This window comes from Calliphora vicina, chromosome 2 (genome assembly GCF_958450345.1).
Source record: "Calliphora vicina chromosome 2, idCalVici1.1, whole genome shotgun sequence".
Lineage (NCBI taxonomy): Eukaryota > Metazoa > Arthropoda > Insecta > Diptera > Calliphoridae > Calliphora > Calliphora vicina.
Window position 1 is genome coordinate 127,338,587 of NC_088781.1, and position 11,417 is coordinate 127,350,003.

Below are 11,417 nucleotides of genomic sequence, written 5' to 3' on the forward strand. Positions count from 1 at the left end.
TTTGAAAATACCTTTTTGAAATAAAGTTTTGAACGTACCTTTTTCAAATAAAGTTTTGAAAGTACCTTTTTCAAATAAAGTTTTGAAAGTACCTTTTTCAAATAAAGTTTTGAAAGTAAATTTTTCAAATTTAGTTTTGAAATTACCTTTTTCAAATAAAGTTTTGAAAATAACTTTTTCAAATAAAGTTTTGAAAGTACCATTTTCACTTAAAGTTTTGAAAGTATCTTTTTCAAATAAAGTTTTGAAAATACCTTTTTTGAATAAAATTGTGAAAGTACATTTTTCAAATAAAGTTTTAAAAGTACCTTTTTCAAATAAAGTTTTGAAAGTACCTTTTTCAAATAAAGTTTTGAAAGTAAATTTTTCAAATTTAGTTTTAAAATTACCTTTTTCAAGTTTAGTTTTGAAATTACCTTTTTCAAATAAAGTTTTGAAAATAACTTTTTCAAATAAAGTTTTGAAAGTACCATTTTCACTTAAAGTTTTGAAAGTATCTTTTTCAAATAAAGTTTTGAAAATACCTTTTTCGAATAAAATTGTGAAAGTACCTTTTTCATATAAAGTTTTGAAAATACCTTTTTCAAATAAATTTGTGAAAGTACATTTTCCAAATAAAGTTTTGAAAGTACCTTTTTGATAAAAGTACATTTTGGAAAAAGTAACTTTTTGAAAGGGTACCTTTATGAATAAATGCCTTATTATTCTGACATTTAGTTTAAAAATTGAAAAATTAATATTATTGTCGGCCTCATCATTTGATATCATGAGGTCTGTTAAAAAATTTGAATATGATTACATGATAAAGACCCATTATCTCAATATTCCAAATCCCGATTAAAGGATGACTTAAGCTTCAACAATTTTGAATAATTTATTGTGCGGAAATTGCTTTTAAATCAAATTTTTTGATATTTTAGATTTCAGCAAGACCTAGATTTCTGAATACAAACGATTAATAAAGCAATATACAAATATTTATTTTATTATGCTTAATAAATATTAAGCATAAATATTTAGAATTATTGAATTAGGAGAATTAAGAGAATTTACTAGGTTATTCAATTTTTTTTTTTTTTTAAATTAGTGCTATTTTTTTTGTTTTGGTAGATACTGAAATATTTCTTTTTCCAAATTTCGTTTATTTGACATTCCTAGCTAGTGTGTGCTTGTGCAATTTGATGACCAACCAACCAACTGTTTTTCTGTTGTGATAATATGCAGTAGAAATTGGTGTATACATTTTTGTCTATGTTTGAGTGTTTAACAGAAAAAAAAACAAAACAAAAATATTCTATTGGTGGCTCCTCAAAAGAATTGTGTCATTCTTCAAAGTGGCTGCGAAATGTTTTCTCTTTTAAATTTAATTTTAATATTCATATCACAGCCAGCTTTGAGGAGCGTCACATTTCTTATAATTAATTAAAATAAAAATTTTTACAAAAAAGAAAATAAAACGAAATAGATACAGTTAAATAAAAAACAAATAGTGGCTAATAATAGCAAAGAAATATTTAAAAAAAAAACTTTAAATTAACAAATACACTTGTCTTAGCCTCACAAAGTGGTTGTGAAATGCTTAAATTAACTTTTTCAAGTTCTTTTACAACTTAAAAAATTGCATATCACAGCCAGCTTTGATGAGCTTAGATTTGATGTCAAATAAATCAGCATAAATGTGAAAAAATTAAAAAAAAAACCTAAATTCATTTAAGTGTTATATTTATTTAAACTAACATTAACAATTTATGAAAGCTAACTATTTTCATTTTATGAAAATGTTGCTTATCTAAGCCTCATCAAGTGGTTGTGATATGGATTATCAACGCATATCACAGCCAGCTTTGATGAGCTAGGATAATCAACGGAATACAACATTTTAATAAAACGAAACAAAATAACAATTTGCAGCTAAATAAAAAAAAAGTGTTTTAAATGAAAACTAAAAAAGGAAAGACTTTGTAACAAAAACTCTCTAACTTTAAAGTGTTTGTTTGTTCTTATTTCTCTTTGATCTTTGTGTGTCTCTATGACTGAGTGTTTATTGAAGACCCAGACAGACAGGAAGGAAGGACATAAAAATAAAGTGTGTTAATGTGCCTAAAGTAAAGTGTTACGAGTTGGAGCAAAAATGTTAAAAGCAATAACGCTTATTAATTGTTACACACGCAAAATGCCAGAGTGAAACCTGTCTGAAGTGTTTAACGTATTGGTGTATTTAAGTTAAGAAGTTATTAGCTTACTAAACGATATAAATATTATGTTTTTTTTATAACATCAATTGTGTATAAAGCTTGGAAAATGTAACTAAACTAGTGGGAAGATGTGTTTATGAATATATTTCTTTTTATTTAACTACGCAAGCTAAAAATTGTTTTAAATAATTGTTAAATAAGGGATAGCTGTGTAAAGAGAATTTGATTAAGTTCCCTATTGAAGTTTGTAGGCGGAAACCTCGAAATGTAATTTTCAATTACAAGAGAGTATCCTACAAGCCTTTATTATAAGTTGGGAATGATATCAGCTCAATTATTTTTCCTTTTTCCCTTTTCCCATTTTTCCTATTCAAATTCAATGTTAAGAAGAAGAAAAGGGAAAAAACTCCCGGAGAATTTCTTTCATAATTGGGCTGTATAAATTTAAACCTAAAAGCGACAAAAGCGGCGTACAGTTTGTGATTGTTTGTATACATTTTTTTAATACTTTATTCTTAAAAAGGTTTCACTATTAATAAAGAGGAAAATTAACAATTGTTTGACCTTAATATTAACACATCTTAGAGAACTGTTTCTTCAAATGTTAAACATTCTTTATTATTAGGAATATTTGTTCGTATTTCAACTTAAATTTTCAAATTTTTAAAGGGATTTCCAATGGACGCTTTCTTTCGAGATCTCATTCTTAACTGAACTAGATTGTAACCCATATGCTCTCAATATATTATCTGGACAGATTTTTGAAGAATTTGCATCTTCGGAAATGCATCCGAACAGTTCAGAAACCACAAGCAATTTGTTCAAAAATAAATCGAACGATTTCCATAAGATATAGGTGAAATCCAAGTGATATTTAGGAAGAAGTGTGACTTGCCAAGAAAAAAAATGCGAAATATTAAAATAGCTGATGCTGACGATGGAGCAGTACCTCTCTTTTCTATATTTCATGTGAGACATTTGTCATTTCAAAATCAGAACCTTAATCAAAACTTAAGTGAATGTTATTCAGAATATTTTTGATTTTTAAAATTTTGTTTTTCGAAAAAAAAAATTTAAATCAGAGAATTAAACACAAATCATATGTCTGATACAACAACTAAATACATTGACTAACATATATTTTGTTGTTGCGACAGTTAGGTTTTTAATATTAATATTATTTTATTAATTCATTCCCACGACAGCCGGTTCTACGCACCGGAATGACCCGAGTTCATCGGCCAAGGGCTGTCAACTCAGCAATCAGGTTTTTAATATTAATATTATTTTAAAATGATTCCATAGAGAAAATTTACCAATCCAATTTATTAATCCAAAATCTGAATATTGTTTTTTTTTTACAAATATGAATATAAGTAGCTCTTGCTTAGAAAATTGCATTATTTATTAACCTAATGATCTAAAGAAATTACGAAGAGCTGATAATAAAATATTATGCGTTGTTTCAGTTCTAAGAAAAAACGTAGGTGTTGTAGAGTTATCTAAGTTGCCATAGAAATCTCAATATTTATACTAAAAAAAAATATTTATTCATATTTATTTTGTAAACCACAATATCAAACACAATTAATATTAATCATTTTTCATTGCATTTCAGTAAACATCATAAAGCAAAGACTGGGGGAATTGTTGTAATATGAATTAATTTTGTGTTTTTTTTTTATTTTCTTTTACTTCCCCCCACAGGCCAAGGATTTGCAGCTACAAGGACATTATTATAACCAGCAGACGTCAAGCGACTCAAATTTGTCAAGAAAAGCTGACACAGACAGACTATAAAGAATAACAGTTTCAATTTTATTTAAGAAAAAGAAAAGTGATAACAATTTTTAAGCATTAGACCAAGAAATTTTATTATTATTTGTATACTTAAAGAGATTTTAAGTTTAATTTATATATTTTTATATTAAAATATAAAAGTTATTTTATTTTTTAATTTCATTGTGATACAACATTCTCTTTTATATTATTCAGTTTAATTCTAGTTTAATTTATTTTATGTATGTTAAAACATAACCTAACATAATTCCAATTATTTGTCAACACTCAAGTAAATATACCAAAAAAAAATATTTAAATATTTATTAAAAGCAAATTGCTTTTAAAAAAAGAAATAAACCAAATAATATTGTTTAATTCTTAAGATAACTAAAGAACTCATAACCTCAAAACAAACCAAGTTAAAACTAAAACTATATATTTTAACAGTATTTATTTTAAAACACATTATTCCATTTTAAAGACTTTAAATATCGTTTTACAACAGCAAACATGTTTCGTTTTACCGACTTTTTATGGTATTTGAAACCAAAATTTCATTTTATATTTATAAGCTGCCTTTTATTGTTTCTCAATTTAACACCCTCTACATTGGCTTGTTCTAGTCGTTCTTTACCCAAGCCCCGGCCCATTAATGCCCCCACCACCACTAGGGCACCCTCGACTACCACTGCACGCACTACTACCACCACCACAACCACCACTACCACACCCCGACCCAACATAACATTTCCCACTTTTAAATGCCCGGCCAATTATGATGCCTGGTACTGTTTGAATGAGGCCACGTGTTTTACCGTCAAAATTGGTGATTCCATTATGTATAATTGTGAGTGTGCCAATGGTTTTATGGGTCCACGCTGCGAGTACAAAGAACTCGATGGTTCCTATGAACCCAAACGTCCCAGACCCATACTCGAAAAGGCCAGCATTGCCAGTGGTGCTACTTGTATTTTACTCTTCTTGCTATTCGTTTGCTTAACGCTCTATTTACGCTACGATCAGAAGTCTTCAAAGATCATGTATGAGGAATATAATTATTCATCATCACGCACCTATAACAATTGTCGCTTTTGTACGGATAAACACTGTTGCTCGGCCGATGACTCGAATAATGATATGAAATTCTTATTAAATGCCGATAAAGATGGCAAAGTTTCTTGGATTAGGCAACATATTGATGCATTTCCTATGGGATTTTCAACAAAACGTTTTAATAAATTGTAAAGTGGAGAGAGGAGAGAAGAAGTGTTATTGAGATTGGTTTAACAAAAAAAAAAACGGGCAGCTTATAAATTTTGTGGTTTTTTTATGGTATTTTGCTAATTTTTCTTTAATTGGTAGGAGTCTTTTAATGGGTTTTATATATTCCCACACTGTTCTGTAACGTTTTTAATAGGGATTCACACATTTTAGTGTTTTACTTTCGAGTAAAAAAAACCTGTTTCAATGTTCAAAATGGTGCGATTTGCAGAAATTTTTCGTTTTGGAAAATCTTTCATTTTTGAATCCACTTGATTTACAGAACATGAGCTAATATTTGATAATACAAGCATTTCAAATTAAAGCTCTAATAAGTAGAGATAACAGAAAGGATTTTAGGAAGAAAACATATTGTTTTTTAGTAAAAAAAAGTTGCCCAGATATTCTGTATAGCGGCAAAAAATGTTGCCCTAACTCTATCAAAATGTTACATCTTCAAACTAATTTCAAGATGGCAATACATGTTACATATTTTGCCCCTATGCAGTGCAAAATTGCTACTGCATTCTTATCAGAAAAGAACAGAAAACGTTTTTAATGGAAAACGGGCAAAATTTTTGCGAAGGCAAGTGATTTGTTAGGAATTTTAACAGGTTATTCAAATGTAAGGTTATAAAGTAAATTGACTTAAAAACGAAAAATTTTTTATGTAGTAATATGGAAATTTATAATGGAACACACTTTTTAATGGCAACATTTTTGCCAGAAGGCAAGTAATTTGATAGAAATTTTAACAGGTTATGCAAATGTAAGGTTATGAAGTAAATTGGCTTAAAAACAAACTATTTTTTAAGTAGTAATATGGTAATAAATGGGTAAATGTCCAACTTAAGCAAGTCGGTCGACTTTCAGCTACGATTTTCATATTTCAGATCGTCAGTTGTTTGTGTTATGTTCACGTAAAGCCGGTCTTTCAAATGGCACAGAAAAAATAGTCCAGCGGCATTTAATTACAAGAACGAGACGGTCAATTGACCTTGATATTTCTAGAAATTGCGCGACCTGGAATTATTTGGCCACGTGTTGGACTGTCTTGCTCAAACCAAAGATCACTGATGTCGTAAGCATTAGTTTGTTTACATACCACATAATTGAAAATTAGTCTCATCCGATAAAGATGATTTTGTGGAAAAATGCATTTTCTTTCAGTTTTTCAAACAGCCAATTCACAAACGTTCCTTGCGTCCAAAGCGTGCCATGGTTAAAATTTCCTTATTTTGTACTAAATAAGTGTCAAAGGATGACAGCCAAATGCTGGAAATTTTATCTTTGTGTCAACCAATTTACTTTATAACCTCAAATTAGCCCAACCTTTACTATAATCAAAAAAGAAATCCTTACAGTTCATACAAAATCGCAAGAACACACAAAATGTTTAGAAATACAAATAATTTGCATTATAAAACAGAATTCCTGCCAATTTTCTGTATTTAAAATGTAAGATCCTTAATAAACAAATCACATTTGCAAATGATTTTAAATCATTTTGATGTTGATATCGATTTTGCATCACATCTGTCATTAAATGTTTGTTATTTAGATTTAAATACCAAATCAAATTCTTCTACAAACTTCTAAAGACTAGCAAATACCAAATAAAACCAACATAATTAGCAGCCTTACAAACTAACTCAATGTGATATGTTTAGATGTAACAAAAAGAAATCAAATTCCAGAAAAGATAACGATTATAAAATAATATATACTTAAATCTTGCTAAAAATTAACAAAATATTGCCTTTAAAGTGCTTTAAACTTAAAACACACAACAAACCCCATTTTGTTTTGGTGTAAATAACCAACATCAAACTTAAATATATTTTTTTTATTATATTAAAAGAAAACCACTAACAATGTTTTACCTAGGCATGCTACAGACTCGAATCTAACTAAATTAAGTTTTTACGTCCTGTTTTTTGTTTTAGCTAGTAAGTTTTATTAATTTATATTAATTATACAACATTTTTTTTTATATATTTTCACACTACACACAAAAGTATTATTTATATATTATTGAAAACGAAAAACCAACAAAATTATTGCACTTTGCTAAAATAAAATTAAAACAAAAGATTTAAATAAAAATTATTATGTTAACAAAAATTCAACTAAAATATACACATTTGCAGTTTTATTTTTAACAAGACCTACATAATTTTGTATAAATTAAACACCATAAAGGACCATAGCTGGTCAACAGCCATATTAGGACAATACATGATTGTATTAGCCACTTGAAATCCATGTAGTTGGCCGCATCTAAAGAATGTTGAAAAAATATATCCGTTTCATAGGCTGTATACATGCTGATCATGGCTAGTGTAAAGGTTAATAAGCCCCAGATATTGTGAAAGGCTTTGTTGAATAAAGGTTGCATACAATGTTTCATTTCATTGGCGTACAGGGCACTCAGGCCACTTAGAAGGCTCAGCAATAGGAGAACAGCAGTGGCAAGGCCTGTAAAAATGTTGGAAATTTGTAAAAAAAAATGTTTAATGTAAAAATTTGGCTTTTTGAACATAATCAGCCCAATTATGAATAAAAAATTCCGCGGGAGTTTGTTCCCCGGGAGTTTTTTCCCATTGAACTTGAATAGGAAAAATGAGAAATGGGAGAAATTTCCCGGGGAATTTTTATTCATAATTGGGCTGAATATGGTTCAGAAATTTTTTATTGATTTTTTTTAAATCAATACCACTTATTAATCTATTTGTTTTTATTTAACTAAAACTTCTGTTACATACTTTAGGGCGTTGCTATAATATGGGATATTCCTCAAACTGAATTAAACAATTTGACCAAGTTCATACACAGTGGTTGAGAATGGAATCAGATCCAAATATTCAATAAACAGGCTAAAATTAGGGTATTCAAAAACCGATATTGGAAACCCGTTTACCGGTTCTTTTCTATGCACTATCGAATTATTCGACAAACCGGATGTTTGGTATCCGATAACCGGTTTTTATACCCTTCACCTTCGTGAGAGCCACGATTGAAGCTAAACTATGACTATATAAAGAGCCACGATTGAAGCTAAACTATGACTATGTAAAGAGCCACGATTGAAGCTAAACTATGACTATATAAAGAGCCACGATTGAAGCTAAACTATGACTATGTAAAGAGCCACGATTGAAGCTAAACTATGACTATATAAAGAGCCACGATTGAAGCTAAACTATGACTATGTAAAGAGCCACGATTGAAGCTAAACTATGACTATATAAAGAGCCACGATTGAAGCTAAACTATGACTATGTAAAGAGCCACGATTGAAGCTAAACTATGACTATATAAAGAGCCACGATTGAAGCTAAACTATGACTATGTAAAGAGCCACGATTGAAGCTAAACTATGACTATATAAAGAGCCACGATTGAAGCTAAACTATGACTATATAAAGAGCCACGATTGAAGCTAACCTATGACTATATAAAGAGCCACGATTGAAGCTAAACTATGACTATATAAAGAGCCACGATTGAAGCTAAACTATGACTATATAAATAGCCACGATTGAAGCTAAACTATGACTGTATAAAGAGCCACGATTGAAGCTAAACTATGACTATATAAAGAGCCACGATTGAAGCTAAACTATGACTATATAAAGAGCCATGATTGAAGCTAAACTATGACTATATAAAGAGCCACGATTGAAGCTAAACTATGACTATAAAGAGCCACGATTGAAGCTGAACTATGACTATATAAAGAGCCGCGATTGAAGCTAAACTATGACTATGTAAAGAGCCACGATTGAAGCTAAACTATGACTATGGTGCCTATTATGAACTAAATTCGATTGTAGTCGAAATAGCTGATCGAACGAATTGTCATTTGGTATTGTGGCGTACATTCGTTGCTTACAACCTTAGACCTGCATAAAATAAACAAAAATATTAAAGTTAGTGGCATTTGGTCCACCAAAAACAAATAAAATTACAAATATGTACTTACATACTTTTTCAACAATTTTTTTTAATTTTATTTGCAGTGTCGAAAGCAAAATTGTGTTCGTTGAAAAATTCGATGCACAACGAAATAAAAAATTCCGTGGGTGTTTGTTCCCCGGGAGTTTTTTCCCATTGAATTTGAATAGGAAAAATGAGAAAAGGGAAAAACTCCCTTGGAATTTCTATTCATAATAGGGCTGCATATAAAGAGCCACGATTGAAGCTAAACTATGACTAAAAGGCCCATGATTAAAGACGCACGATTGAAGCTAAACTATGACTATATAATGGCCCACTATTGAAGGTAAACTATGACTATATAATGGCCCACTATTGAAGCTAAACTATGACTATAAAGACCCACGATTCCATTGTATTGTCACTCACTGTTTATTCAGAACTACACCATTTCTAATTGTATTTCAGAAGTTTCTAATTGTATTTCGGAATTTTCCAATTCAATTTCAGAAATTTCTGATTATATTTTAGAAGTTTCTGATTATATTTTAGAAATTTTTAATTGTATTTCAGAATTTTGCAATTATATTTCAGACTTTTTTATTTATACTTAAAAATTTTCTAATTGTATTTCAGAAATTTCTATACATATGTATTTCAGAAATTGCCATTTCTATTGCTATTAGAATTTTCTAAAATACAAATGGAAATTTCTGAAATACAATTGGAAAATTCTGAGATGAAATTGGAAACATTTTTAGTATAAATAAACAAGTCTGAAATACAAATGGAAATTTCTGAAATACAATTGGAAAATTCTGAAATACAAATGGAAATTTCTGAAATACAATTAGAAATTTCTGAAATATAAATGGAATATTCTGAAATTCAATTAGAAATTTCTGAAATATTATTGGAAAATTCTGAAATACAAATGGAAGTTTCTGAAATACAATTAGAAATTTCTGAAATATAAATGGAAAATTCTGAAATATAATTGGAATATTCTGAAATTCAATTAGAAAATTCTGAAATATAATTGGAAATTTCTGAAATTAAATTGGAATTTTCTGAAATACAATTATGAACTTCTGAAGTACAATTGGAAATGGTGTAGTGAACTATTTTTGATAATTAAATTTAATTCGAGAAAACGCTGAATTTGTTCCGTTTTAGTTTTAATTAAAATCTTTTTTTACTTGTACTTACCCACCAAACCATGTACCGTATGAAAATGTACTTCCTCTATGCAAATCTTAACGCCAATACCAAATATACCAATTATGGAACCAATTAACTGTAAAAGCCAATGAGAACGTGTTTTCTCGGTGCGAAAACATAACAAAGTCCAGGCATTACCACGATAATGAGCCAATAAGCCCTCAGACATTAGGCAAACAAACTATAGACACACAACAAATTAGAAAATTATGTAAATTAAATAGAAATTCACTCTCCCGCACGAACTCTTTTACATACCCCCAGAGTACACAGCACCGCATGAAAGGGTATATCTTCGTATTTCAAACGCAAACACATCCAACACATATAGATCGTTACAAAACCGATTAGCAAACGATTGATGGTGACCAATATAAACTCAATTATTTGGCAATTCGTTGGTGTATTGTGATTTATTAAATTCGTTTTTGAATTTTTCACTTTTGGTGATTTTTCCACCTTATTTATGATGATTTTACCAGTTTGTCGCATCGTTATTTCCGGGTTTCGAATAACTGTAACACATTACACTTGAAAAATAGTTGCTCAACTAATCATACGTTTCGTGGTTCTCAGATATTTTTATTCTTTTGCTTCTTATCGATCAGTTATTAGAATTTTTTGAGATGTTTTAAATAACTTACTGAAGTAAATATACATACACCCATCTAAGGAGGCAGAGTTTTAAAGGAGTGGCCTGTTTAAGTGGCGATATTTTAATAAAAAGAATGATCAAAGATATTTTTAATTTTAAGAGGCCAACATATTGAAATCTAACTTTTGGAAGTAGAGATATTTTAATAAAAACAAGTATGAATTCAATTCAATCCCGACAATATAATACTCTATACTGAGTACATATGCAAAAACTGTTTTCGTTTAAAATTTCGATATTCTTTTATTCGTAAGTGATTTTCGGAACTGATCCTAATATGGGAGCTATGACTAATCATAGAGCAATCGTAATTACATAAATTTAGACGCTTAATTCCTTTATATAGGGAAGTTATTTATGTTGAA

General features: G+C 29.1%; 2 protein-coding genes across 2 annotated transcripts; one reads left to right on the forward strand and one right to left on the reverse strand.

Annotated features, from left to right (window-relative positions):
• The first annotated feature begins 4,035 nt into the window (after window positions 1-4,035).
• spi (spitz) lies at window positions 4,036-7,376 on the forward strand. Its single transcript, XM_065501375.1, has one exon. It carries the CDS (start codon window positions 4,488-4,490, stop codon window positions 5,220-5,222), a length of 735 nt encoding a protein of 244 aa, XP_065357447.1. The 5' UTR covers window positions 4,036-4,487; the 3' UTR covers window positions 5,223-7,376.
• A 17-nt stretch (window positions 7,377-7,393) lies between these two features.
• On the reverse strand, window positions 7,394-10,948 carry LOC135951690 (uncharacterized). The gene is made up of 3 exons (XM_065501376.1): window positions 10,656-10,948; window positions 10,386-10,578; window positions 7,394-7,715 (listed from the first exon to the last, which is right to left on the reverse strand). The coding sequence occupies exons 1-3, from the start codon at window positions 10,887-10,889 to the stop codon at window positions 7,396-7,398; spliced, it is 747 nt and encodes a 248-aa protein (XP_065357448.1). The 5' UTR covers window positions 10,890-10,948; the 3' UTR covers window positions 7,394-7,395.
• Between the last annotated feature and the right edge of the window lie 469 nt (window positions 10,949-11,417).

Excerpts from the sequence above, each read along its gene's own strand:
- spi (XM_065501375.1), top strand. The coding sequence starts at position 4,488 with ATGTTTCGTTTTACCGACTTTTTATGGTATTTGAAACCAAAATTTCAT.
- LOC135951690 (XM_065501376.1), bottom strand. The coding sequence starts at position 10,889 with ATGCGACAAACTGGTAAAATCATCATAAATAAGGTGGAAAAATCACCA. Across the intron at positions 10,579-10,655 it reads CGGTGCTGTGTACTCTGGGG|TTTGTTTGCCTAATGTCTGA; the intron begins GTATGTAAAAGA and ends GTGTGTCTATAG. Across the intron at positions 7,716-10,385 it reads TACGGTACATGGTTTGGTGG|GCCTTGCCACTGCTGTTCTC; the intron begins GTAAGTACAAGT and ends ACATTTTTACAG.